This window comes from Hypomesus transpacificus, chromosome 11 (assembly GCF_021917145.1).
Source record: "Hypomesus transpacificus isolate Combined female chromosome 11, fHypTra1, whole genome shotgun sequence".
Classification (NCBI taxonomy): Eukaryota; Metazoa; Chordata; class Actinopteri; order Osmeriformes; family Osmeridae; genus Hypomesus; species Hypomesus transpacificus.
The window spans coordinates 18928920-18956099 of NC_061070.1; the positions used below are offsets into that span (position 1 = coordinate 18928920).

The 27180-nt window shown below is 47.1% G+C and overlaps 4 protein-coding genes across 13 annotated transcripts in view; 3 read left to right on the forward strand and 1 right to left on the reverse strand.

Annotated features, from left to right (window-relative positions):
- Positions 1 to 642: 642 nt before the first annotated feature.
- LOC124473810 (serum amyloid P-component-like) lies at positions 643 to 2761 on the forward strand. Its single transcript, XM_047029495.1, has 2 exons — positions 643 to 1347; positions 1709 to 2761. Exons 1-2 carry the CDS (start codon positions 1287 to 1289, stop codon positions 2338 to 2340), a joined length of 693 nt encoding a protein of 230 aa, XP_046885451.1. The 5' UTR covers positions 643 to 1286; the 3' UTR covers positions 2341 to 2761.
- A 584-nt stretch (positions 2762 to 3345) lies between these two features.
- Positions 3346 to 8383, reverse strand: gpr137ba (G protein-coupled receptor 137Ba). Of its 6 annotated transcripts, none has more exons than XR_006956788.1 (8): positions 7171 to 8380; positions 6639 to 6688; positions 6036 to 6279; positions 5673 to 5822; positions 5359 to 5487; positions 4445 to 4566; positions 3639 to 3961; positions 3346 to 3602 (listed from the first exon to the last, which is right to left on the reverse strand). XR_006956788.1 is itself a non-coding variant. In XM_047030043.1 (8 exons), exons 1-7 carry the CDS (start codon positions 7543 to 7545, stop codon positions 3856 to 3858), a joined length of 1176 nt encoding a protein of 391 aa, XP_046885999.1. In that variant the 5' UTR covers positions 7546 to 8383; the 3' UTR covers positions 3346 to 3782; position 3855. The 6 variants fall into 6 exon arrangements, 5 of the variants coding, with proteins under 5 accessions (XP_046885999.1, XP_046886001.1, XP_046886002.1 ...); XM_047030043.1 differs by having other exon boundaries at positions 3346 to 3782; positions 3855 to 3961; positions 7171 to 8383; XM_047030045.1 differs by having other exon boundaries at positions 3346 to 3961; positions 6036 to 6098; positions 6207 to 6279.
- A 2685-nt stretch (positions 8384 to 11068) lies between these two features.
- On the forward strand, positions 11069 to 25077 carry nid1a (nidogen 1a). The gene is made up of 20 exons (XM_047029346.1): positions 11069 to 11424; positions 13005 to 13316; positions 13426 to 13652; positions 13794 to 14089; positions 14237 to 14377; positions 14491 to 14742; positions 15662 to 15862; positions 16269 to 16502; positions 16736 to 16876; positions 17894 to 18022; positions 18455 to 18598; positions 19214 to 19333; positions 19980 to 20207; positions 20313 to 20485; positions 21754 to 21880; positions 22087 to 22258; positions 22475 to 22632; positions 22718 to 22841; positions 23671 to 23783; positions 24507 to 25077. Exons 1-20 carry the CDS (start codon positions 11221 to 11223, stop codon positions 24635 to 24637), a joined length of 3627 nt encoding a protein of 1208 aa, XP_046885302.1. The 5' UTR covers positions 11069 to 11220; the 3' UTR covers positions 24638 to 25077.
- An 831-nt stretch (positions 25078 to 25908) lies between these two features.
- The window catches only part of lyst (lysosomal trafficking regulator), a 55188-nt gene continuing 53916 nt past the window's right edge, over positions 25909 to 27180 (forward strand). For 3 of the 5 annotated variants that reach the window (XM_047029351.1, XM_047029359.1, XM_047029354.1), the window contains exons 1-2: positions 25909 to 25962; positions 26558 to 26912. In XM_047029351.1, the coding sequence (XP_046885307.1) occupies positions 26832 to 26912 (81 nt within the window). In that variant the 5' untranslated portion in view covers positions 25909 to 25962; positions 26558 to 26831. Of the gene's footprint in view, positions 25968 to 26169; positions 26521 to 26557; positions 26913 to 27180 lie in introns of those variants that run through there. The other 2 variants (XM_047029352.1, XM_047029353.1) reach the window with 2 other exon arrangements.

The window sequence follows — 27180 nt, forward strand, 5'->3', positions numbered from 1 at the left end:
GGTCTTAAGGCCTCATTAGCAAGATTCATGTGCCACTATAATGCAGTGGTGGGCATTTATATGGTGGAGATGTATGCTGGAAAACCCTTAAAGATGATTAAAATCTGCATTAACTGACAATTACATAATGTTTAGAAAATTACATAATTTTTAGAAATGACCAAAAGCTACACAGGTCTACAAGTAACTTAACAATTATTTTGTTAAATGGACTAGCTAAACGATAAACCACAAGGGGTTTGTCCAGTTCCACAAACCAGAAGGATCCATTGGAACAAAATATATTTTACCTATACATGGTTCTTCCTGCCTTAATGAATGTGTAAATGAGTAAGCCCCATACACAAGAGACAATGATAGGGTGATGGAATACATTTTGCATATGTAGATCTGGAAAATATAACATGATCAATGCAGTGACTTCTTTGATTATATTTCCGTTCAAAGAATGTACTGCAATGTTACAAAGCGGGCTATCCACACGCAATCCACAGGGAATACAAGACCACAAATATGAACGTCTCGTTAAACAGCCGGCATTAAAATGTGTAATAGCCTAGGCTATACTGGCATGTCAAAGAAGACGCTCTTCAATCAGAAGATATTATCATTAGAGAAGGCTGGCTCTGATGAGACTCTACCACAACCTATTTGCATAAAATTTGCCACACAAAACCTCTATTTGAATAAAGCTCGGACTTTCTGCATGCATGTGGACACTCATATTGATAGACAAAGCAGTAACCAAAACAGGAAAGGAAAAACTTTTAACCCATAACATGGTACGCTTCTTGTCATTGATTCGAACGGTGCTCACCAGAAATTAACCGCTCCAGAGGTCACTTGAAAGCGGCCCGACACCAACCTTTCGAGGCGGGCCAGAGAGCCGTTGTTTGTCCGCTAACGAGATCGATTCCGCAGTTCATTCCACCATAAACAAACCGCATTAAGGGGGTAAACGCCCCAGGGTTCGCTTCAACCGGACTGAACAAGGCTGGTGCAAACACAACCTGAATGTGTTTACTGAATCAAATACACAGAAGGACTTGAATTAATGAACCAAACATTCTCAGCATCAATGGAACAGGAAGACGTTACAACAACCCCAAACAAGGCTAGTAGGACTCGGAATGTGGGAAGGGCTGTCATGCCATGTTGATGTTTAGAACCAAGGTGTGGTACATTATTAGAGTGTGTGCTGGATGCTGTATAATCAACCTTTTGACCACAGATCATTCAAACCTCTTTCTACGACAGTAGTCAGAATCAAATAAACAGACAACAGAATGAAGAAGCTGGTTTACCTCGTCATGCTGATGGTCTGCTCAGCTCAGAAAAATACTGAAGGTAAGAAATGTTGACGTTTCCATTTAGAAGGCAAATTGTGATTTGTCATTCTGCTGTCAACATGACTCAACAACTCTGAAATAATTGTATTAGCTTTTTTATCAGCTGGTAGACAGTGAAACCAGAAAATAATATTGATCTCATGGAGGAGACAGTATGTCTTTAGAAAAGGCATTTGGCACAAAGGTCAGACAGCTCATTTATACAGACAAGAAAAAACATAAGTGCAAAAGTGATAATTCAGGTGTCGTTCATGACATTTTGACGTTTCTGTTTTGAATGCAAATGTGATGATTGTCAGTCTGCTTTCAAAATTACTCAACAATTTCTGAAATAATGTGTCTCTTCTCTCCGGCACTAGATTTGTTTGAGAGTGCGTTCACCTTTCCTGAGGAGTCCAAGACCACTCATGTGAGGATCATGCCTAAGTCCACACAGACCGTTATCAACACAGTGACTGTGTGTCTGCGCTTCTTCACCCATTTAACGAGAGATTACTCTCTCTTCTCCCTCGCCCTCCCAGAACAAGCCAACAGCTTTCTTCTTTGGCGTGAGAAGGATGGTGTTTACTCAGTATATGTGAATGATCAAGTGGTTTTCCCTGGTTTGAAAGGCGTGCTGAATCAGTGGAACTCTCTCTGTGCCACCTGGGAGACCACCACAGGACTGGCCCAGGTGTGGCTGAACACCAAGTCCAGCCCCAGGAAGTCTGTCAGTCCTGGGTATTCTATCAGAGGGATTCCCAGTATCATTCTGGGTCAGGATCAGGACTCTTACGGTGGCGGTTTTGAAGCGGCACAGTCTTTTGTTGGCTCTATGACTGATGTCTACATGTGGGACTCTGTTCTTTCTCCAAAGGAGATCCAGTACTACATGACTGGAATTATAGTGAGACCTGGGAATGTGGTAGACTGGAGGCAGATGGTGTTTACTGTAACTGGTGCTGTAGTTGAGGAGACCAGTGTTCTGGGGTTTGTTTACCATTGCAATTAAGAAAAGTCTTAAAGGTCATGCTTTTTTAGGGAATGTTTGATTCATACATTCATTCAAGACTTTTGTTTGCATTTTATACAGTAAACACATTATTTTCAGTTTTCGAATGTGTCAAATTATTCTAATCAGAGGGAGTCAGATGGCTAAACGGTTAGGGAATCGGACTAGTAATCTGAAAGTTGCCAGATCGATTCCTGACCGCGGCAAAAATGACATTGTGTCCTTAGGCAAGGCACTTCACCCTACTTGCCTCGGGGGGAATGTCCCTGTACTTACTGTAAGTCGCTCTGGATAAGAGCGTCTGCTAAATGACTAAATGTAAATGTCTAAATGTAATCATTGACTTTGCTATCAGCATCATCCTGCAACAGGCTTGTCTTTGCTACCAGCTTTACTTACTCCAATAAAACTTGTGAACGTGTTCAGTTGTTGCTGTGATGTTTGAACTGGTGAAATCATGTGTTGAGCAAACAGCCCACAGAGGGTGCAGCTAGACTGACTGTTAGCCATCAGTATCCAGAGCCTGCCTCCAGGGGGCAGTATTCCCTGCTGGACTGCTTTTCTGTACTAAACTGGCTCTCTAGTCTTATATTCCTCATCAGCAAGATTCCTGTGCCACTATTGTAATGCAGTGGTGGGCATTTAACATATGGTGGAGATGTATGCTGGAAAACCCTTAAAGATGATTAAAATCTGCATTAAAAACAGACAATTAAATTTAATGTTTAGAATGATCAAAAGCTATGCAGGTCTACAAAGTAACTTTAACAACAGTTATTTAATGTTAAATAGACAAGCTCATCTAAACGATAAACCACAAGGGGTTTGTCCAGTTCCACAAACCAGAAAGATCCATTGGAACAAAATGTATTTTACCTATACATGGTTCTTCCTGCCTTAATGAATGTGTACACGAGTAAGCCCCATACACAAGAGACAATGAAAGGGTGATGGAATACATTTTGCATATGTAGATCTGGAAAAAATATAACATGATCAATGCAGTGACTTCTCTGATTATATTTCCGTTCAAAGAATATACAACAATGTTTACAAAAAGTACTATCATCCACACACACACACACAATTTCTGACCTCAAGACAGAACAGAATGTAGAAAATAGAGTCCTACAATGTGGAGTCTAGGGGAATGTTTACCCACAGTGTCCACTGCCATGTTAGCTGCAAAGTCACAATTACATTTTCATTTGTCTTCACCAGCGGAGAAACGTGCAGTGAGGTACGAGCCCAGAGCCCAGAGCCTCAGTAAGGGTTCAGTTCCTCAGGGGGCGGAGGACCTCAGTAAGGGTTCAGTTCCTCAGGGGGCGGAGGACCTCAGTAAGGGTTCAGTTCCTCAGGGGGCGGAGGACCTCAGTAAGGGTTCAGTTCCTCAGGGGGCGGAGGACCTCAGTAAGGGTTCAGTTCCTCAGGGGGCGGAGGACCTCAGTCAGGGTTCAGTTCCTCAGGGGGCGGAGGACCTCAGTAAGGGTTCAGTTCCTCAGGGGGCGGAGGACCTCAGTAAGGGTTCAGTTCCTCAGGGGGCGGAGAGGGATCTTGGCCTCCTGTGTAGGGGGTGAGACTGCTGTTCCGGCTGCCCCAGTCATAGCTGTCTGCAGTAAAACTGGCACAAATGTCATTCATTAAAACCCTGTTAGTTTTTAACTTGATGGTTGGTTAAATTCGATTTCTAAAACTCGTTGTTCCAATCCTTGATTGTGATTGGCTATATCGCGTTCCATGCCGTTGTAAAATCCAGCATTACCTTTTAAGTTGTCCTCATAACATTCTATTATAGCATTACATATTACTTTGCATCGAAATATTTCAAATAAAAAAAGACGTTGCAAAGTTACAAGGTAGCAAGCAACCTAGTCGTAAAGAGAATGGCAGAATTTCTTGTAAATGTTGATTTGCTGGGTGGGCTGACGTTTGACGAGTGGTGGGAGCCTTTGTGTTGTGCCTAACAACTCCCCTTACCTGTTCTAACATCAGCGCAAAACACGGCCTCTTGGGGCTTATTGCTTAAGTCATTTTTACATCCAAAATGATCGGTTATTTTAACGGTTCAGTTTGTGTGTCTTCAGCTGCAGTCCTCAGTACGTACCTGGCCTGACTGTTGTGAGGGATGATGCTCCACGCCAGGTCATCGTCACTGTCATAGCGCCGGGGGTTGTCAAAGAAATAACCCCTAGAGGAGAAGATATGTCCTGGGATCCCAGAGCAACTCTGTACACCCAGCACACACACAGCACAGACACAGCACATAAACAGCACAGACACAGCACAGACACACAGCACAGACACACAGCACATACACACAGCACAGACACACATCACAGATACATCACAGACACATCACAGACACAGCACAGACACACAGCACAGACACACATCACAGACACATCACAGACACAGCACAGACACAGCACAGACACAGCACAGACACACGGCACAGACACACAGCAAAGACACACATCACAGACACATCACAGACACAGCACAGACACAGCACAGACACAGCACAGACACAGCACAGACACATCACAGACACATCACAGACACAGCACAGACACACAGCACAGACACACATCACAGACACATCACAGACACAGCACAGACACAGCACAGACACAGCACAGACACACGGCACAGACACACAGCACAGACACACATCACAGACACATCACAGACACAGCACAGACACAGCACAGACACAGCACAGACACACAGCACAGACACACAGCACAGACACACATCACAGACACATCACAGAAACAGCACAGACACAGCACAGACACAGCACAGACACAGCACAGACACACGGCACAGACACACAGCACAGACACACAGCACAGACACACAGCACAGGCACAACACAAACACAAGAGTCAGTTCCTAGTCAGATACATCACTGGTCGGGTCCTGGTCAGGTAGAACTCTGGTCAGGGGATGGCAGAATGTCGTGAGAGTTCAGATTCATGCAGAATGAAAACATGTGTCTGGTGGGTGTGTCCTCACCCTGTCCCGTGGTGGCCGTCGGACTCTGAAGAAGAAGACCACCAGAGAGGTGGGGAGCAGCTCCCACACAAACAGGATCACCCCGAACACCACGTACCCTGCCTCCCCCAGGGTCGACTGCAAATCTGCCTGAGGAACCAAGAATGCTTTTCCAACTCTGGACACAAATGATGGTTCTACATGGAAAGGAAAATCTACGCCGTTATCAATGTTAATTTTGGGATGAATCGTGAGAGTCAACAGGAGGGATTTTAGGTGGTGTTTTCAGTAGCTGTCCAAATACAAACTAGTCACCAAACGTATCCTGGTGGTACCTGGTCAGAAACGTTGTACCAGTCGTAGTCGAAGGAGTTAATCCTCTTGATGCTGGGGAGGGCCAGTACCACCAGGTTGTAGCAGGCCCGCGAGATGTACAGGAGGATGACCATGGCTCCTATGACTGTCACCTGACAGACGGATGTGCCCTGGACAGAGTTGTGGGAAGGGAACACGTCTGATCTCAGACATGCTGTAGTGACAGACCAACCAGGTACAGCTTCTTGTAATATTAGTTTTGCAATCACTCTGGTTTCTTTCGATTGCCACCTTAATAATACTTTCTGTATCTTGTTAGACTTGACACATTCATTCTTTACAAGAAATATATCTTTACATTCCAATAACTCTGTTGAGCTCACCATCAACACTGGTTCCCTCACCTTGGACTCCAGGTAAATGTTGGCCAGCGACATCTTGGCGATCTTGTAGAGGCAGAGCGAGAGAGAGACGGCACACAGGACGAAGAGCGTGTCATTTATGGCCACCCTGACCAGCACGATGGTCTGAGCGTCTGCTGAGGCGGTTCTCACCAGCAGGGCACAGGTCAGGTTCACCACCAGGAACACCACACTCAGACTCAGGAAGAGGACGTACAGAGGGAACCTGGGGAACAGGAAGAGAGAAAAGTTAGCATCTGGCTAGCAAAAAGAGACCCTGAAGCAGCCAGAGCCACTGTTTATGTCTCCCAGTTTATTTACATTTACATTTATGCATTTAGCGGACGCTTTTATCCAAAGCGACTTCCAAGAGAGAGCTTTACAAAAGAGCATAGGTCACTGATCATAACAACGAGGTAGTCCCAAACATTGCAAGCAGTCAAAACATGAAGCATACATACAAACTAAACTAAAGTTTATAGTGTTCCATTCAGATTCATTAACAACACCGTCATGTTTATCGATCCACAAAACATTGTGATTGCATGATTGCCTGTCAGGTCATTTATTGGCGTTTTTTCTTACCTGAACTTGTGAAGCTCTGGTGCATATTTAGACTTGGCTTTAAATACAACCTGTGAAAAAACACAGATCCTCTCAAATTGTTTGTCAACCGTCAGATGTGCAGGTTTGTCCTGCAGTCTACGCAGAGAGCTCTCTCACTTCTGCTTTTCCTCCAGTAAGAAGTGAGCGGGCAGTGACTGGAAACAGGAACCTCTCTCTAACCCTCGACATGACATGTTTCTGAGAGGACAGGAACCTCTCTCTAACCCTCGACATGACATGTTTCTGAGAGGACAGGAAACTCTCTCTAACCCTCGACATGACATGTTTCTGAGAGGACAGGAACCTCTCTCCAACCCTCGACATGACATGTTTCTGAGAGGACAGGAACCTGGTCATGTCATCCTGCTGTACATGACAGGAACCTCAGTGTGACAACATACAGACACAAGTCTATAACATACTAACACACATACATAACATACAGACACAGATCTATGACATACACACGCCGTTCCATAAGATACAGTGTTAGAGCAGTCCTCCCTCTCACCTGAGCGAAGTAGAGGTTCATGAGGCTGAGGGTGAAGAACTGCAGGCAGACGGGGAAGCAGTAGAGCAGCCAGAAGGGGAAGGGTCCCAGGGTGTTGGCCGCCACAAAGTTCCTGAAGTAGAAGGAGAAGAGCACAGCTCTCAGGGCGGCCCAGAGGAGGCACAGGAACAGGAACACTGTCTGGTAGCTGAGCCGCTTGTGCCTGTAGCGCAGCACCATCCACAGCTGGGCGTAGACGAAGACAAAGAGCAGCGAGTAGAAGATGGTGTAGACCACCGTCAGACCCAGGCGGACGTAGGGGGGCACGGCCGGGCTGAGGGTAGGAGGGGGCACGGACTCGTTGCCCAGGGCCCGCTCCCTCACAGGGGCCTCCATGGCTCGCGGAGAGAAGGAAGCGAAGACAAAGACTCCCTCTCCCAGGGCTGCCTGCTGGCTGTTCCCCTCCTCTTTCAGCCTGGCTGTCTGGGTCGCCCTCTCTCCGTCCGCCCGGGCTACAGAGATGCACACACAAGCTGCTCTCACGCCTGAGAGAGCAGGAGAGAGCAGGAGAGAGCAGGAGAGAGCAGGAGAGAGCAGGAGAGAGCAGGAGAGAGCAAGGCAGAGGAGAGTCGAGAGGGGACAGAGGAAAGGGTGTGAACGGAGGTTGTCAGGAGCTGAGAAGAGAGAAGAACAGAGCAGAGTGGAACGGGGGGTAGAAAAAAGAAAACAAGGCTGACTTCCTGCTGCAGCGCTCTGTGGGCGAGAGGGTGAGGCACATGATCTGTGTAGAGAACGAGCCGTTTGTCAGGAGCTGGGAGCAGGAAACGGTGTTGTGTTGTGAGCTCAGAGTGAGGGCAGAGCCTACAGGACTTACGCTACGATACGCATCAGCTGACGCACTCTACTGAACCTTTAACCCTGTACTGGGGCTTCCTACCACTGCTGCCTCCACGGAGAGGGCCTGCCTCAGCTGCCACTGCTGCCTCCATGGAGAGGGCCTGCCTCAGCTGCCACTGCTGCCTCCATGAAGAGGGCCTGCCTCAGCTACCACTGCTGCCTCCATGGAGAGAGCCTGCCTCAGCTACCACTGCTGCCTCCATGAAGAGGGCCTGCCTCAGCTGCCACTGCTGCCTCCATGGAGAGGGCCTGCCTCAGCTGCCACTGCTGCCTCCATGGAGAGGGCCTGCCTCAGCTGCCACTGCTGCCTTAAATCCCAACTGCTACAGCTGCCTTAAATACTACAGCTGCCTCAAATACTACTGCTGCATCAGATACTACTACTACTACTACTTCTAAAACATGGACATGATTTCATTTTAAATCGTATTATGTTGTTACATTGACTTGCACTGGGCTGTGAGGTAAAAATAAATAAAAAGACAGGTTTCCTGTCTTAAAAATAAGTAATTTATGCAAAGTTAGTATACATGCAAAGTTACGACTGCCTGGGATGCTGACAGTTCACAGAAGACTGTGAGGCCTTGGACTGGTCTGGGAGACAATTCCCAAGCAAGGTTTGCTGTGGTTGCGTATTTTTGTTTGACTGGATTAGGGCATGTGAACGAGAGGGAGGCAAGACCTGAAGGTCACTACAACTCACCTTTGACCCTTTCAATGCATTTTTCCAGCTCAGACACATTCTGTAACCTCCCTCTAAACAAGCAAATGGCCATCTACTTCCCAGTAACCTGACACAGGGTTTCCCTGTAGACTCCCAGGGTTTTAGCTAGATATATTACGAAAGGTCATTTTGCTTACAAAGGCAAACAAGAAAAAAGAAGAAGACTAGTACTAACATATACAACCCCATGATCAAGTCCAGATAAATCCTAATAGCATGTGTTTGTCTCTTACAGGAATGAGTTTTGACATGACAAGATAGTGTTAGTCCTCAAGAATACTCTTCCTCTTTTGTCAAAAGGACAATATCCATAATGAAACTAAAAAGGAGAAAGAGAGAAAGAGACAGAGAGAGAGAGAGAGAGAGAGAGAGAGAGAGAGAGAGAGAGAGAGAGAGAGAGAGAGAGAGAGAGAGAGAAAGTTTGAGATAGAGCGAGAAACACACACAGGGAGGGAGAGAAGCAGGGAGAGAGAGAGATGGGGGAGACACAGAGAGAGAGACATACAGGGAGAGGGAGAGACAGAGAGAGAGACATACAGGGAGAGGGAGAGACAGAGAGAGAGACATACAGGGAGAGGGAGAGACAGAGAGAGAGAGACATACAGGGAGAGGGAGAGACACAGAGAGAGAGACACAGAGAGAGAAAATGGGTGGTTGGTGAGAGACTTCCTCTGTGTCATTCTTGCGTCAGAGTCGATCCTTCTCTCTCATGCTCGCTGTCAGCCATTGCGTCTGCAGCCTTCCTAAATATGGTCTGGTTAGACTCCAGGCAGGAGGTTCCCAGGCTGCAGGTCTGGGTGTAGGGACATGGGAGGTTCCCAGGCTGCAGGTCTGGGTGTAGGGACATGGGAGGTTCCTAGGCTGCAGGTCTGTGTGTAGGGACATGGGAGGTTCCCAGGCTGCAGGTCTGGGTGTAGGGACATGGGAGGTTCCCAGGCTGCAGGTCTGGGTGTAGGGACATGGGAGGTTCCCAGGCTGCAGGTGACAGCATGATGGGTGGGCGGCTTGACGCCTGAGGATACCCGGCACCTGTCTCTGAGTTCCAGTGAACTCCGTAAATCCTCATTTTTATTCATTCATTTATAACTGAAAAAATCAGCATGTTGGCGTTTAATCGTTCACAATTTTAACAGTGGTTGTAGTTACAGGATAATAATACACAGTACACAAATACGTTCAAGATCATGTCAAAACCAAGACCATAAGTCCAAGTGCATTTTTATGAATGACCAGGAGATGGCATTAATGAGCTGTACTTTCCCAAAAATTCCTGGAGACATAAAATACAAGATTTCAAGTAGTTGGCCCAAAATCTAGAACACGTTATCTAGCTGAAACCTTGTCCCTTTGACCGTCCAATCTAGAGTAAAACACAAGAGCGAACCTGGCTCTGGTATTTTACACTGAATTCACAATTAACTGGCCAATGTAAGACTTGACACGAAATATTTGGACCCCACCTATAAATTATTTATTAAAAAAGACACGTAGCCTAATTCTAAACCCTGAGTTTAAATTCAAATGTGATACCTCCAGTGGTTTAATACATGTTGTTTGGTGAAGAGGAAACATGTGGTCTCGAGCTCTAACAAGCATTGTGTTGTTCAGTATCAGGCAGTTTGGCCAACACAAACTCCCGTTCGGATTAGGCCTGTTCGCGTGCTCCTCGTTATTCCCGCCAGGCGAGAAGCTGATTGCGGCTTCCCTCACATGCTTAGTCATGGTACAGTGACTTGTGTACCGTCCCCAAAGTTTATATAATATGTCCAAGAGACAGAGAGAAAGAAAACAGGGGGCACAACAGTGCTAGTAATTCTTCCCTTGGCATCTGGCCAGACCTCTCTCTCTGTGTGTGTGTGTGTGTGTGTGTGTGTGTGTGTGTGTGTGTGTGTGTGTGTGTGTGTGTGTGTGTGTGCGGTGCCCCGGCTGAACACACCGTGGTGCCATCCACAGGCTTGTAAAGACAAAACTCAGTATTTGCCATTTATGTATTTCTTAACACGTTTATAATTATCTTCCACTATTACAACATACAATTTTCACCCAGTTACATATTAAGTTGCATATAGCCTATTATTATTATTGTTTTGAATAACCTTTTTTCAAATGTTTACATTTTGTATTTTGGGATCATGTGTATCCAAATATGTAGCCAAATATCTGTCAAATATCCTGAAACCTGAAACTATCTTTACCTCCTTTTTGTATTAAACATTTTTTTATGAATTCTTTCGGAGAATTTCTTTCTAGAAATGCTCCGCTCCGCTCCCCTCTCCACCCCGCCCTCTTCGGCCTTCCATACCCCTCCATGTCTATCCTGTCAACTTCGACGTAAATCTCTTTGCGCTTTTTCTGCGTGGGGGCAAGTTCGGCGCTACTCTCCCGTTACCTATTAGCCTACTCATTTGAACTAACCCAGCGTCTGGGCAGGAGTATCTAAATATCAAAACATGGGCTGGCAGAAACCAGGCTGGTTGATCACCGTTACTTTACTCGGGCTTGCGGTATCGGTGCAGAGTATCACACGGGGAGATTTCTTTCCATTCGGTGTCACCGCTGGAGACCAGTTGCTGGAACAAGGGAATGACCAAACGCACCAACTCACCCTAGACAAACCTGTATTGTTTTACGATGGAAAATTCAAGAAGATTTATGTAAGTTCACAACATTCTTGAAAGAGTATCGTAACAAGTAACTAATTTGACAGTCAAATAGTGACTATAGGTAATGTTGACATAAAATGAGCAGCTGCGCATTTATTATAAGGGTCACGAGTACACCGGGGACGGCACGCCGCTTATTTCTGCTCTTCGTTTGAAAAAAGACATAATTAAAATGACAACACCACATATGTTCTGATCATTCATTTCTATGAATCTTTTCTAAGGCATGAGCACACATGAACAATCATGTTGCGTTGCTAATACTTTATATTTGGTTGTGGAAATAACGTAGTCCCAACATTTCAGGTTATCATTTTACTGTTGCCCCTGAGGCTAAAGTACTGAAATGACCTGGTTTTGCAATCTACTCAAGTAATTCATGTTAAACTCCTACATGGGTTTGCAACACTTAGACACACTATTGTAAAGCAATATGTGACTTGTATAACACTTTGCCCCAATGAAACACCCCACAACCTCCCGGACCAAATGATTTAGAATAACAAATGAGTCAAATTGAAACAGACTTTTTGATGTTTTCATCAACCTAATTCTCACAGTGTGCAGTCATTGTGGAGCATGTTTAATTGCCCAAGAGCAATTGCAACAGCATAAAGGAAAAGCTGTGGTATTGTGCTGGTCAGACAAACGGCTCTTTATCTTCCTGATTCTGCTTTACAAAGGAAGAAATGCTGCATCCTTTCTCTAATGGTGTTGTGGATTAAGGCCAGCTATCAGAATAGTTTCATACTATAGATCAGAGAGATAAACATGCTACATGGTGGAGGAACATCTGAGCAGGAGAGGTTTTATTGACATCAAGAAAGATTTGTCAGATTTATTCCATCAGAAAGTGATTAAGAGACTTTAAATCAAATGGCAAACATCAAAGTGTTGAATGATTTTCCTGTGCTCCAAGACACCCTTCAAGAGCATATCATTAATCACAGACACTTTCTCGAAAGTAGGAGAGCTAAATTCTTTCATACTCAGCATAGAACAGTGAGTCAGTACCTGTCCTAAACTGTCTGAGCCCACTGGGGAAATAGTCATGCTTTGTGAAGCAGACATGTTGATTATCATGTCTGGAAAAAGTGAGTGCCTTTGAGTTCAATATTTCATACAGAAAAATATGTCAACAGATATTTTCTCAACTTTATCTAGCATTTAAACAGGAAGTTCTCCTAATAAAGGTTTCTGTGCGATCTTGGGGATCTCTGGAGCTGGATATTTGAGGTTTGGACAGGAAGCGCCCCCATCTGTGGCCAGGAATAGTTGTTGTGTTCTCTTTACACAGGAAGGAGCACAAATGTGTTTTTGCCATGAGCTGAGCTTCTTTACAAGCACAGCACGGGTTCATACGGAAAGTTCCAACTCTGTAGAACGGTGTATTAAACCACGTCTTGTTGTTTCATGTGTTTACATAGGACTGACCTGGATCATTAGCTCAACTTGTTTTCAATGGAGATCAAAGTGGAGCGGCTGTCCTGTTGACCTGTATGCGTCGTAAAAAACCATAAGTCACATGCTTAGTTTTTGCAGGTTGACTGAAAGTATGTTTCACCTTTCAGCTCAACACCAACGGCTTTGTTGCCACGGCCAAGCCGAGCAGTGAAGCGACATACCTGGGCAAGATGCCGGCTGGGTTCGGCATGATCGCAGCTCTGCATGGGGACCTGGACACGAGTGACGGGGTGGGCAAGGTGTACTTCCGCCAGGACGCCAGCGTGTCTACCTTGCAGCAGGCAGCAGACCACATCAACAGGGCCTTCCCGGAGGATGATGAGGTGGAGCCCATCCACGTCCTGGTGGTGACCTGGGCAGACGTGGCCTCCTACCAGCCCCACAGCAGAGGAGACAGCCTGGACAGTGTGGACAAGGAGGTGAGCTCATCCGGACTGGTGTGCCATTGTCAGCCAGTGATATTCCGAATCGTGACCGACAACTTACAGAATGTGTTATCTCTTTCCCCGTGAACATCTCGTCGCACAGAGAAACACCTTCCAGCTGGTGATTGCTTCCTTGGAGAGGGCTTCTTTTGCCATCCTTCTCTACCCGAGGAAAGGGCTGCAGTTTGTCTCCACGCCTGTGAGGGGCAATAGTGAGATCCTGCAGGCCGGCTTCAGTAAGGGCCTGGTGAGCTCCTTCCTGTTCAGCAGGCAGGGGCCGTACTACCGCACCACCACAAACCACGAGACGTCTGTCAGGGCTCTAGCTGAGTAAGCCTATTGTCTCTGCCGCATTTTGTCTCTTGCGCTTCCAAACTCATCACACTTTTCATCGTTTTTCAATGTCTCCCTCTCCCTCTCTCTCTCTCTCCCTCCCTCTCTCCCTTTCTCTCTGTCTCTCTGTCTCTCCAGGGAGACAAACTCTGGCCAGCGAGGTGTTTGGGTGTACGAGATGGGCACCTCTCCGTATTTCACAGACGTGGCCCCAGGCGAGGTGACAGACCTGCCCACGGAGGGCTCTCTGTACCCTGACCAGCAGGAGGTGGAGTACCCCCCCTACCATCCAGCCCCGGACCCCCAGGAGGAGGGCCCTGTCGGGGGCCAGATCCCCATCCACACTGTCCAGTTCCAGCCCCAGCAACCCCACTACCAGCCACAAGACCCCCAGGTGGTGATTGTGGACGACGGAGGAGACATCAATGTTGACGGTGAGAGTTGAACAGTACGGAGCAACCCACCTCAAGGACCAAAGTGTAATTTCAGCCTCGTTGTTTTAGATTTTTCTTCTGATGAACTTATTCCCAAGTTCCCTCCCAGAAACGTAACAATTGCCTTCATCCCCTCTCGCTTCACAGTCTTCTCCTACAACTCTGAGACGTGTGCGAACAACAGGAAGAAGTGCTCCACCTTTGCAGACTGTAAGGACTACGCCAGCGGTTACTGCTGCCACTGCAGGCCTGGCTTCTACGGCAACGGAGTTCAGTGTGTGGCTGAGGGTATGTTCCACACATCCTGTTTACCCTTTAACATGTACACTGTTCTCTTATCATCCATGTTGCCAAGAGGATACTTCTATGTTGCGCTTGCTGAGTCTTGCTCTGCTCTTCAGGGAAGCCCCAGCGGATGAACGGTAAAGTGACCGGGAGGGTGTTCGTGGGAAACAATCCGTCACCCATGGAGTTCAGCAGCAACGACCTGCACTCGTACGTGGTGGCCAACGAGGGGCGGGCCTACGTGGCCATCAGCACCGTCCCTGCCAAGCTGGGGCCTTCTCTGCAGCCGCTGTCGGCCCTGGGAGGGGTCATAGGCTGGGCCTTCGCCCTGCAGCAGCCCGGATTCAAGAACGGCTTCAGCATCATCGGTGAGAGGGAGAGAGGGAGGGGGGGAGAGAGGGAGGGAGAGAGAGAGGGAGGGGGGGAGAGAAGGAGGGAGAGTGGGGAGAGAGGGAGAGAGAGAGAGGGAGGAAGAGTGGGGGGAGGGGGAGAGGGAGGGAGAGAGAGAGAGAGAGAGAGAGAGAGAGAGAGAGAGAGAGAGAGAGAGAGAGAGAGAGGGGGAGAGAGAGAGAGAGAGAGAGAGAGAGAGGGAGGGAGGGAGAGAAGGAGGGAGAGAAGAGGGAGAGTGGGGGCAGAGGGAGAGAGAGAGAGGGAGGGAGAGTGGGGGGAGAGTGGGGGGAGAGGGAGAGGGAGAGGGAGGGAGAAAGAGAGAGAGAGAGGGAGAGAGAGAGAAAGAGGGAGGGGGAGAGAGAGAGGGAGGGAGGGAGAGGGGGAGAGAGAGAGGGAGGGAAGGAGGGAGGGAGAGGGGAGAGAGAGAGAGAGAGAGAGAGAGAGAGAGGGAGGGAGGGAGGGAGGGAGGGAGGGAAGGAGGGAAGGAGGGAAGGAGGGAAGGAAGGAAGGACGGAAGGAGGGAGGGAGGGAGGGAGAAGCAGAGAGCGAGAGTGGGAGGCCCCATGTTGTTTAACAGCACTAACAGTACGTTGTAGAGGTCTTTCTGTGAAGCTTCTTTGGTTTACTACTTTCACATTCCTTTATTCACATTGTGCAAAAACATTGAGTCATTGAATCCATCCGGCCTGGATGAAGAGGACACACAGCTGTTTCAGATCTCACAACCCTGCAGCTGCATGGGCCCAGCTGCTTCCAGTCCACGAACAGTATCTATCTTCCCCCAAACTCCCCTCAGATCACCTCAGTACAGACAGGGGCCGATGAGACACAGTTCGCCTGGTGCCAGGAATGTTTACAAGAGTCTTGACCTCCCTCATAACCTCCCTCTCTGTCAAGGTGGGGAATTCACTCGACAGGCTGAGGTGACCTTCTCGCCTGGCAACGAGAAGCTGACCATCAGGCAGGAGTTCAAAGGCATCGATGAGCACGACCACCTGGTGGTCAGCACCACCCTGGAGGGCCGTGTGCCAGAGGTTCCCCAGGGTGCCTCTGTGCAGATAGAGCCCTACTCAGAGATCTACCAGTACAGCAGCAACAGTAAGTCCACCAGGCCGGTCCTGGAAGTGCCGCGATTGTGGAATGTCCCGAGACAAAGCGTGATCTGTCGTATTCGATTCAAGGCTGGATTTCTGAAAACCACTTGGCCACACCACAAACAGGGCTGAAAGTCAACATAGTTTTTGTTGTTGTTGAGGCACACATATATTTGGATCTGAGGTTGTGTAGATAAAACAGAGAATCTGTCCGTGGCCCATTGCTGCATGTCTTCCCCTCTCTGTTTCTCTTTGCCTTTCCTGTCACACCACTTAAAACTGTCCAAAAAGCATGAAACATTCTCCCCCCCCGACCCTCCCCACCCAAATGAACTGAGAATCCACATCCAACGTAAATAGGTTAGTCCCAGCTGTGACCTGCTGGCTAACCCTGGTGTCCTGTCCTGCAGTGATCACATCGTCCTCCACCAGAGACTACGTGGTGAGTCAGAGCGGTGTCACCTCAGAGACCAAGACCTACCAGTGGAGGCAGAGCATAACCTTCCAGAGCTGTGCCCATGACGAGACCTCCAGCACCTCGCTGCCCTCTCAGATGCTGCGGGTTGAGCAGATCTTCGTCATGTATGACGTCCCAAACCAGCTCATTCGCTACGCCATGACCAACAAGATTGGAGATGTCAATGGTGAGGTCACGCAGCCTCTTCTCAGTCTCAGACTTCCTGTCTCAACCTTGGTCTGATGTCACTTCCTTCTTGGTTTGAGAAAACAGATTCCCCTCCTGATTGAAACCCCTAGCGGTGTGGATTTGGGGGGATAATTAGAGGAAAGATAGTGGTTGTTGAGTATGATGGGATGGGATTGACTTGTTGGTTTTGAAATGTTGTCAATGCAATAAAGGGTGTGTTGTTGTGTTCAGGGGGTGGCCTGCCAGTGGAGAACCCTTGTTTCACGGGAAGACACGGCTGTGACACCAACGCTGTGTGCCGGCCGGGACAGGGGAACCTGTTCACCTGCGAGTGCAGCGCTGGCTTCATCGGGGATGGCCGGACGTGCCATGGTACAACCGCAAAACGTCTACACTAACACATAAAAGGTTGTTGAAATGGAATGGAGTTGTGTGCCAAACGGTTACAACTAGGTGCGTCTTCAAGCATTCCCTACCAGGATAGAGGGAGTATTTTGGGATTTAACCTGTTAAGGAGTAGCGTCACAAATATGTGATCGTTCGAATGTGGGCCCCACATCACAAATATGTGATTCGAACTTTCAAAATTAATTGAATATTTTTCAGATAGACAAAAACTATGCGACAAACGCTTTAGTATGGTAAAATACAGTAGCATGGTAGTAGCATTGCTACAAGGTCAATGCTAGGTAACTTAGTCCGGCAGCAATCTAAGATAGCAAGCTACCATTTTGAGAGAAAAAAAAATACTTACGCTGTGGGGACCGCCGGAAATATTTTGAACTCACTAATCTAAAGTCAAGGACAGACTTGTATTTTGACTATAAATGGAGGAGACATTGATTTTTCCAGACCCTACTCTTCCCTTCCAAGTCAATTTAGGTCTGCATCTGTTTAAAGCCATAGTTTAATATCCTGTCAGCATTCCTGCTGATCCCTTCCTTCCTGGGTAACTGGTCGCTTGTCACAGAACAGTCTTGGTTGAGAGGCCACCCTGTAAACAGAAGCCCTCTCCATTAAGGGGCGGTCCCACACCCATAGTTCAGCCGGAGATTGAGACGGACACCAGAGTCTTTACGCGACCAGGGTCTTTGGCTCTTGTGTCTGGGGACTGTTGAGGAAGTGCTCCCAGGCACAGGAGTAGAAACAAGGATATTTCACAGACACAGGAAAGATGCTATCTGGAACCATTCGTAATTAGGAAACCCGATTAAGTTCTACCGTCTGATCCTCAGTCGTTATCTGATGAGGGAAGACGCTGAAACGCCTTTGATTGTCAGATCGGAAGACAAAGGCAGAATCAGGACTCACAGACTCTGACATCATGCTGATGGCTGCTGTGCTGATGCTGTGACAGAGAGGGATGTTTAGGCTGTGTTTTTCTTCCAGACGTTGACGAGTGCAGGGAAACGCCCCAGATCTGTGGCCTCCACGCCATCTGCAACAACCATCCCGGAACCTTCCGCTGCGAGTGTCTGGACGGCTACCAGTTTGCCAGCGATGGACGGACATGCAGCGGTGTGTACACAGCTGTCTGTGGACAGAACACTTTCGTCAGAGCATGAGTAAAAACAAAACACACTGTTTAAGGTCTACATGTCCATGTTGTTTGGCTGTGATCCTCTTTGCGGTAAACAATGCCATCTGGCAGCAAATAAAAACACATGACATCATGTCTGGTCACCTTTCAGAACATTTACATTTAGTCATTTAGCAGACGCTCTAATCCAGAGTGTCTTACAGTAAGTACAGGGACATTCTCCCCGAGGCAAGAAAGGTGAAGTGCCTTGCCCAAGGACACAACGTAAATTGGCAGGGCCAGGAATCGAACTGGCAACCTTATTAATAGCCCGATTCCCTAACCACTAAGCCATCTGACCCCATCTAGACCCAGAACAGACAATGTGAGGGTTGTGATTCATCTGAGAGTGTCTGTATTGGTTCCTCCAGAGGTGAATCGCCCAGTTGACCACTGCTCAGATGAAAGCCACAACTGTGACATCCCTCAGCGAGCTCGCTGCAGCTACACCGGAGGCTCTGCCTTCATCTGTTCCTGCCTGCCAGGCTTCGTAGGAGACGGACGCAACTGTCAAGGTACAGCTGGAACCATCTGCCCTGCATGTATACAGCCGACCAGACATCTATCACACATCTAGTGTATGAGACACAGTGGAGCATTCTCAGTCTTGATCGTGATAACCAGAGATTAGCAGTCCTGTAGGTGTCTGTTGTTAGGGCATTGATGACGTGATTGGTTAACCACCTGGTGGAGTTCAGCTCTGAGGTATGTGAGTCATCTGCTGAGGTTAAACAGGAGGACGTAAAAGAGCAAATGAGTATGACATGTGCCTGGCCCTGCTGACAGAGACACAGAGCTGTCCAACAGATACCAACAGGACTCACATTTCCCGTCCTCTCGACACCCGCTGCGTGTTCCTCAAACACAGGGGATGTTAACAAGGGTTTACACTGCCTTGTTTCAGGGGCTTTAAAAACACTCATAAAGGCACTAGCTAAATGATGAGGCGTTATTAGACACAAGATTATATTTACTTTGCCTTTCCCTCCCTCCCTCCCTCCCTCCCTCCCTCCCTCCCTCCCTCCCTCCCTCCCTCCCTCCCTCCCTGCCTCCCTCCCTCCCTCCCTCCCTCCCTCCCTCCCTCCCTCCCTCCCTCCCTCCCTCCCTCCCTTGTTCCTCCGGGCCTGAAGACGTGGATGAGTGCCAGCCCGGCAGGTGTCATCAGGACGCTGACTGCCACAACACCCAGGGATCGTTCACCTGCCACTGCAGGCCAGGTTTCTACGGCGATGGATTCTACTGCACCTCAGGTGAGTCCTGGAGTACCTGAGTGTGTGTTTGAGATCCCCGGGTCCCGCAACCTCAGATAAGTCTATCAGATAAGTCTATTGAGTTATTGTGGAAAAGTAATTGAGTCCAGACACAACCCCAGCCCCATGAAGTCCACATCAACATCTGACTGCAACACACCAGAGGCAGTCAAATCAAATCAAATTGTATACAAATACAGTGTGACTACTGTTTCAGTTTTCTAGCTGTTCAGGATTTCTGTTAGTGTGGCTACTGTGTTGAAGGTTTTGTATTGTTAGTTTTGATCGAACAAAAGTAAAGTCCAGATTGGTTTCAGTCCCAGTGTTGTTTATTCCTGTTTGGATTTGAGATCCCTGCTAAAGCCAGATGGTGCCAGCTGGAATGTGCTTTTCTTTCCCAAGAATGGTGGAGAAGGAAAGGAAATGCTCATGTCCTGTAGTGGGAAGAGACTGTGTTTTACTGTGGTTTGTAGTTTAACCCAACCGTATTTATAATATCAACAGTTAGTTCTGACAGAAAAGTCTTTGAGTTAGCCTTTTGGCGGTGAGTTCTGCACGAACAATAAAGTACAGGTTCATTTATTGTATCAACTCAGTCCTGCATTTGAATACAAATGTGTCTGATTTGTTGATTCTCTTCCTGCAGAGAGGACAAAAACCCAGTGTGAGACCCACAGAGACAGACTTCTGGGCTCTACTGAGTTTGGCCCCCGAGGGCCACGCCCTGTCCCTGGCCAGTACGTCCCCACCTGCGATCCCCATGGAGCCTATGAAGCCACCCAGTGTCACGGCAGCACGGGACACTGCTGGTGTGTGAACCGCAATGGGCAGGAGATCCCAGGGACCCGAACTGGACCTGGGAGCAGACCGATGTGTGAGCAAACCAGACCTCCTGTCCTTTAGTCGCTACTGTGCAGCATCATTGTAGGGCTTAGTTCTTGAGCAATCACCTTTCACTCTTGTGTTGGTCTGTGAGTAGGCATTGACCAAGAGGTCATTCCCCCACCGGTGGGACCCACTACCAGGCCTGATGTGTCCCCTCTGCCCCCGGGAACACATCTTCTGTTTGCCCAGAGTGGGAGGATTGAGTTTGTCCCTCTGGAGGGGTATGACATGAAGAAGAGTGAGTCCAAGGCCGTCCTCCACCTACCTGTAAGTCCTCAATCACCGCTACTTTTACCATGAGGTTAGGATAGCAGTGACTCTGAAGTCCTGACGCAATCTCTAAGATTTTTCATTTTGTTTTCATTTTGTTTTCATTTTGTTTTCATTTTGTTTTCATTTTGTTCTGGTGGCATTTAAATCTTTTGTGTGGTTTAATTTGGCATACTTTTTCCGTTGAAACCGTTGTTCCTGTTTGTGGCCTTCCTTCCACTTAGTCACGAGTCATGGGAGTTCTGTAGACGAAAACTTCTCTCTTGCTCAAAGTCTTGTTTACATTTTTTAAGAGCTGTAGTTAAACAATTTCAGGGTGATATAGATCCTGTTTGGTACATTGTCATTATTTGTTTAAAATTTCCGGTTCGGTCACTGACGAGTTTTTGGGTCTGCTTTTTAGTAAAGCTAAATATTGATGTGATATCTCCTCAAGTGAAGCTCAGGACACTATTACCAGGGCATGTGTCATCATTTGGAAAATCGATTGAGACTAGATTCAGGAAATGTTTTAGTTTTACACATCATCAGTTTGGCATGTAGGATCATTTAATTTCTCTACCAGCCCTTACCAGCATGTGGTGTTGGTTACCATATGCTACTGAAGGCTAAGGCAATATCACAGCCACATGTTGACATTTTTACTCTAATTGTTAACATCAGTGTAAAATCGTCTAAATCACACAATTTCTTCACAACAAGATTACCAAACTAGCAGTTTCCTGCCAACGCTTACACTTGGTTTCAAGTTCTTTTATTTGTAGCCTTTTTTCTTGACGTAAACACTGACGTCGGAAAACAAGCTTTTCCGTCTGTCGCCCAAAATGAGCCTCAGGTCCCTGACCACTGCTCTCAGAAGGAACTGTTCTTCAGAGGTTCATGGTTTCACCACTGCTCTCAGAAGGAACTGTTCTTCAGAGGTTCCTGGTTTCACCACTGCTCTCAGAAGGAACTGTTCTTCAGAGGTTCACGGTTTTGACCACTGCTCTCAGAAGGAACTGTTCTTCAGAGGTTCACGGTTTCACCACTGCTCTCAGAAGGAACTGTTCTTCAGAGGTTTCTGGTTTCACCACTGCTCTCAGAAGGAACTGTTTTTTCAGAGGTTCCTGGTTTCACCACTGCTCTCAGAAGGAACTGTTCTTCAGAGGTTCCTGGTTTCACCACTGCTCTCAGAAGGAACTGTTCTTCAGAGGTTCACGGTTACACCCATGCGCTCAGAAGGAACTGTTCTTCAGAGGTTCACGGTTACTTGACTTCTCTCACAGGAGAAGATAATCATCGGGGTGGCGTACGACTGCGTGGAGAAGATGGTGTACTGGACAGACATAACAACCCCTTCCATCAGCAAGGCCAGCCTGCAGGGGGGAGAACCCATTCAAGTCATCAGATCAGGTGGGGTCAGGGGTCAGAGTTCACCTTTGCTCCAATCACACATCTGTTTCTCATGGCAGTTCTCTTAAGAGCTGGATCACCTGTGACCCTGGAAAGCATCCCTTTGATGCTCAGTAATGCCATTCTTATGAAGACAACTGCTTCATTGGCTGCAGGGGTGAAATGTATGACAGTCAAATCTTCTGTCTCGTGTTGCTCCTCTACAGATCTGGAGAGCCCGGAGGGGATTGCGATAGACCACTTGAGCCGGACACTGTTTTGGACGGACTCTATGAAGGACCGGATCGAGGTGGCGTCCCTGGACGGGACTCAGAGACGTGTCCTGGTGGACACTGAGCTGGTGAATCCCCGGGCCATCCTTGCTGACCCCACCAGAGGGTGAGCCTTGTACCTCCTCCTCCTCCTGCTCTGTGGGAAGGGACACGATTCCCCGTCTGATCCGCATTGCTTTTTGGGAATGTGGGACCCGATTACTGAAGCCTGGCCTGTTAACCAAAATGAGCTTAGCCGTTTTACTGAAGACTTTGTGTGTTCCCTTTAAACACTTCAGATTTTGTCCAATCTGTTTTAAACTGTAACTGGTCTTGTCGATAGAAACCTGTACTGGGCTGACTGGAACCGGGACGCCCCCAAAATCGAGACCTCTTACATGGACGGGACCAACAGGAGGGTCCTGGTGAAGGATGGTCTGGGCCTGCCTAATGGCCTGACCTTTGACACCCAGAGCTCTCTGCTGTGCTGGACTGATGCAGGTAGGCTGGGTTCAAATGGGGACAATCTTCCGTTGGGACGTGCCGTGGTCGAGCGTTGTGATTAGATGTGATTGTTTGTCTGCAGGCACGCATAAGATGGAGTGTATCAACCCAGGCCAGAGTGACCGGAGAAAGGTAATGGAAGGCCTTCAGTACCCCTTTGGAATGACCTCTTATGGAAAGAACATCTACTATACTGACTGGAAAAGGTAGGGTAAAGACACAAACCACAACTTCCTTCTCCCCGGCAGGAATTTCACTCTTTGACTCATTGAATTTGAGACTGTTATGAATATTTCCGCTCCATTTTTAAGTCTGAACTATAGGGCAACAGTAGTCTCACAAGTCGTAGGTGTCACAGAATGAACACCAGAGTATTTGGTTTAGTGTGTGACTCCAGGAGTAGAATCGGTGAAGGTGTTACCCAAACAGGAAGGGAGGGGTGCTGGGAGGGGGATGGGGTCAGAGGTCAGATGAACGCCACAGACTTCACTCCTGCTGCATGAGCAGCATGAGGGCTCTACCCCCCCCCCCCCCCTCAGAGTGGGGCCCTGTTCCTCAGACAGACCATGCCATCTATGTGTGTTTGCCATTGAGAAGGGGAGGGTGCCTGGGGGTTGGGAACGGGGGTCAGGGAACCTTTTTGAAAAGTGGCAGCTGCTTGCAATTTCTCAGACTCTTATGTGGCTGTGATTGGGTTGTCCAGGGCCTCTCTTCAGATCTCACCAGGGGCACAGCTCTGCCGGAGGGAGCTGGAAGGGGGGCTGTGGACTAGTGGGGCATTGGACCACAGGATAAACTATCTCAATAAACTTAACAACTGTGCTGCACTCCCCCCTTCCCTAACTGTCCCACGCTTCTCATCAGGGGGCTGTTTATTGCACATCATCACCGCTAACTTTCCACACAGAGTTATCATCATAGCTATCACAGCTAACTTTCCACACATAGTATTCATCACAGCTATGCTGTAGCTAACTTTTCCCCCGCCAGTTGGGAAATCCCAGAATGTTAAGCGAGTGTTTGTGTTCGTGTCAGGGATGGAGTGATCGCTGTGGACCGGAACACTGGGAGGGAGACGGATGAGTTTCAGCCTCAGAAGCGAACACGCTTGTACGGGATCACAACAGCCTACGCACAGTGTCCATCGGGTGTGTAGATTTGTTTTATTAGCCCTGTGTGACCAGTTCTGGTTAAGTCTCCCGTAAATTGTAGCGAGGGTAAGTATTCAGTGTCAGGGGCGAAGATAAGAAAAGGAAAATAAGAACTTACAACAGTAAAACACAAAACATCACTTCTGTTCTGGGACGTCCTCTAAATCATTCCATGAACTGGAGTGACCCTTACATAGTTTGGGGTCACCTTTAGGAAGCCAAGTGTGGGTTTTCCTCAGTTCTGTAACTTCAGTGACGGTGCAAAGACTCAGCTCTCTGACCTTTCTGGTCCTGGTGATGCCTTTACAGAGAACAGAGTGAGATTTCTGACATGCTCTTCAATCTGAAAGCAACAGGAAGCCTAGTCAAGATGAAGTCGGGGGAACACTAAGGTTACTGTTGCGCATTAAGGCAATGGACTTCCACACAGCACCCTGTCTCTGGTTAAGATTACGTAAAGCCAGAGAATGTCAAGGCCCAGAGGCCCCCTGACGTCTGGGATGCGCTGTGTTTTGTCTCCAAATACTGTGAAACAGAGAAAAAGGTTGTTGCCCTCAGATGATGTTAGTGATGTCTCAAGAGATCAGTTACACAAACCAATCACATACCAGTTTACAAGAATTACCATACTGAGCATGAAAGGAATGCTTGACAACAAAATGAATTATATATACTGTCTTTCTCAGATTTTTTTTTTACGTGTAATATTTCTGCCATCAGGACAAAACTACTGTACCGTGAACAATGGAGGTTGCACGCATCTCTGCTTAGCCACTCCTGTAGGACGCTCCTGCATGTGTCCCAAAAACACGGTGGGCGTAAGCTGTGTGGAGAGAGAGGGGAGGTACTGAGGTACACGTGTCAAGAGCTCTGAGTGACCTCAAATGTCCTATCTGATGTTGAGTCAGGCTGCCACTTGTTCTAAACTATAGCTGTTTAAAAAAACTTCACTGAAATCCTGCTGTGCATTTTATGACGAAAAAAAACACAACTTTTTTCCATCATCCCTTTATAGTTTTTTGGGGAATTGTTCATACTGAATACATATTTATCAATACATTTATAGGTGCTGACATTTTGAATATCTTGAATATCTCAAGGAATAAATTGAATGTGAAGTTAGTTAAATCAAACACTCATCTCCTAGCTTTGTGATATGATGTTGGCATATGCAACTCATTCCATAATTAGGATTGAAGTATAATAGTGCTAAAGAATTGACTGTATTGGAGGGGAAGATAAGTTTACATTCTGTGCAGCTATCCAATAAATAAAAACTTTTTTAACAATGGCGTGAAATTATTTTTTCAGACAGAGCTGTCTCAGTGATTGGAATTTAAGAAGAAACGACGCCATCTTGTGGCATCTGTGCTTTATTGCTTATGTCGTTTTGAAGATTTTTCACTATTACACCAGAGGTCGCTGTCCACTCAGTTTGCTTGCTTCGTGCCAAACGAAATGTCGGAGCTGTCATTTCTGTCTAGACGGCGACAAAAGGAAAAAAGAAAACTGCTTTTATGTCAGCTGTGCTAAAGAGGGCTGGTTGTTCCAATGTGCGAAAATGTTTCTAATAAAGTTAACGAAAAACATACTCCTGCTAAAGCAAGCCCTAGTGGAAATGTTAAGTAAAACATCTGTTGAGATCATCTCTTTGTGTTTAGCCTTGAGTGATTGACAGGACAGCGCTGAATAACTCAACCAGAGACGGATGACGAAATGGAACCATGGGATCAGTTTCAGCGGAATATCATTTCTATCCAGTATTTTCAAATCCCGGTACAGCTGATGTAATGATATTGTGTTGAAGTCCAAGTTTGCATGTTTCATTACTGTGCTACTTGTGTCATCGTGAATCTATTAATCGTCTATTCGAAAGCAGCATGCGTTCACAAATAAATGTATTTATGCCTTGTATTAATATACAAGCTTCGTTTTATGTTTAATATTTCTTATCCGTGAGTTTACACCCACAAAGGGGGACACTGCTGACGTAGGATGAGTGATTAGCGAGTAATTGAATCTCTTGAAAGAAAATATTTGATTGATAGGGGCTTAGCCGTTTTGATCCAATAGAATCACAAAGCAGGCTTTTGGGGGCGTGAATGTGTACTTCGGTACGTCTCTTTCCCAGTGACTGAATCGCTGGCTGGAAGCTACCTGGAGTCGCATTGAACAGGTCAGGTATGCCAGAAATCTGCTCTGTAGATCTTAAAGTGACAACATGACAATTTGGAGTTTTCACAGAGTTTAACACATTGAATCTTGATATATGTATTTGCTAGACGTCATTCGTTGCCAGCTTTAGTCGCCTAGCTAGATTGCTAGCATTATGCGGCGGTGGGACAGTGTTTGACAGCTGATACTGTGTGACAGGCTACAGTAACGTGGGGTGAAAAATGGTCCCTTAACTCAATTGCTGCTCTGTGCACGAGACGCTCTTGCCGGATACTGTACTGTGCTGTCCCTGCTAGTTTGCAAACTACGTTCGTTATTTGTATATTATCGAGTCTGGAAGCTTAAGGTTTTTTGTCTTTACTAGCTAACTAGCAGCACTAGCTATACGCATCATTCTGTTTACACGCCAGCCAACGTTAGCTAACGTAACCCGTTAGCTTGCTGCCCGGTTAGCTAGTCAAAACAATCACAAAGCCCATTGTAACGTTGTGTATGAAGCAAGTGCGTGTGTAGAGATGTGGACATCAATACAGTTCGCTAGCTACCATAATTAAGTTAGGTAAGTGTATTTATCATTTAATGTATGTTCTTTACAGGATTGTGTTGGAGCTGTGCACGAGCTGGATGATATGATTTCGCATCGGTCCTTCCAAGTTCTAACTGAGCAGCGCTCGCTCTGCCGAGTGATGCCGACTACAGAGAGATGAAGCAATTCAATGGATTACTGACGTAAAAATAGGAATCGTCTGTGATTTTGCACTTTGGTTGACTGTGGGGCGATTTGAACTTCCCCCAGTTTACCCTTTCCTTCGATGAGGACTGATCTGATCCACCTAACATTACCCCTCTGTGCCTGGAGAAGTTTCCGACATGGCCAATCCACACTTGGCTAATCTGTCATTTGCCTGGGAGAACTACATGGACTGCAGACTGCAGGGCGCGGATCTACAGGTAAATGTCATGGCTGAAGTCATTACACCTGTATGAGTTCTCAAGTTTCAGGTAAGGTGACAGGCCAATCGCCTGTTTCCATAAAGGAAGAGGCTTGCTTGATATCAAGTGGATTATACAGTCAATGGCAGTCTCTTCCCAGATCGGCGTTCAGACATGATGGTATATTTTTCCGTTAAGGTCTCTAAGATTTATACCTACACTGTTGCCAGGATGTCCTGTAAAACTGCCTTACAGGGAGTGCAGTAGGTCTGTCACAAGTATATTA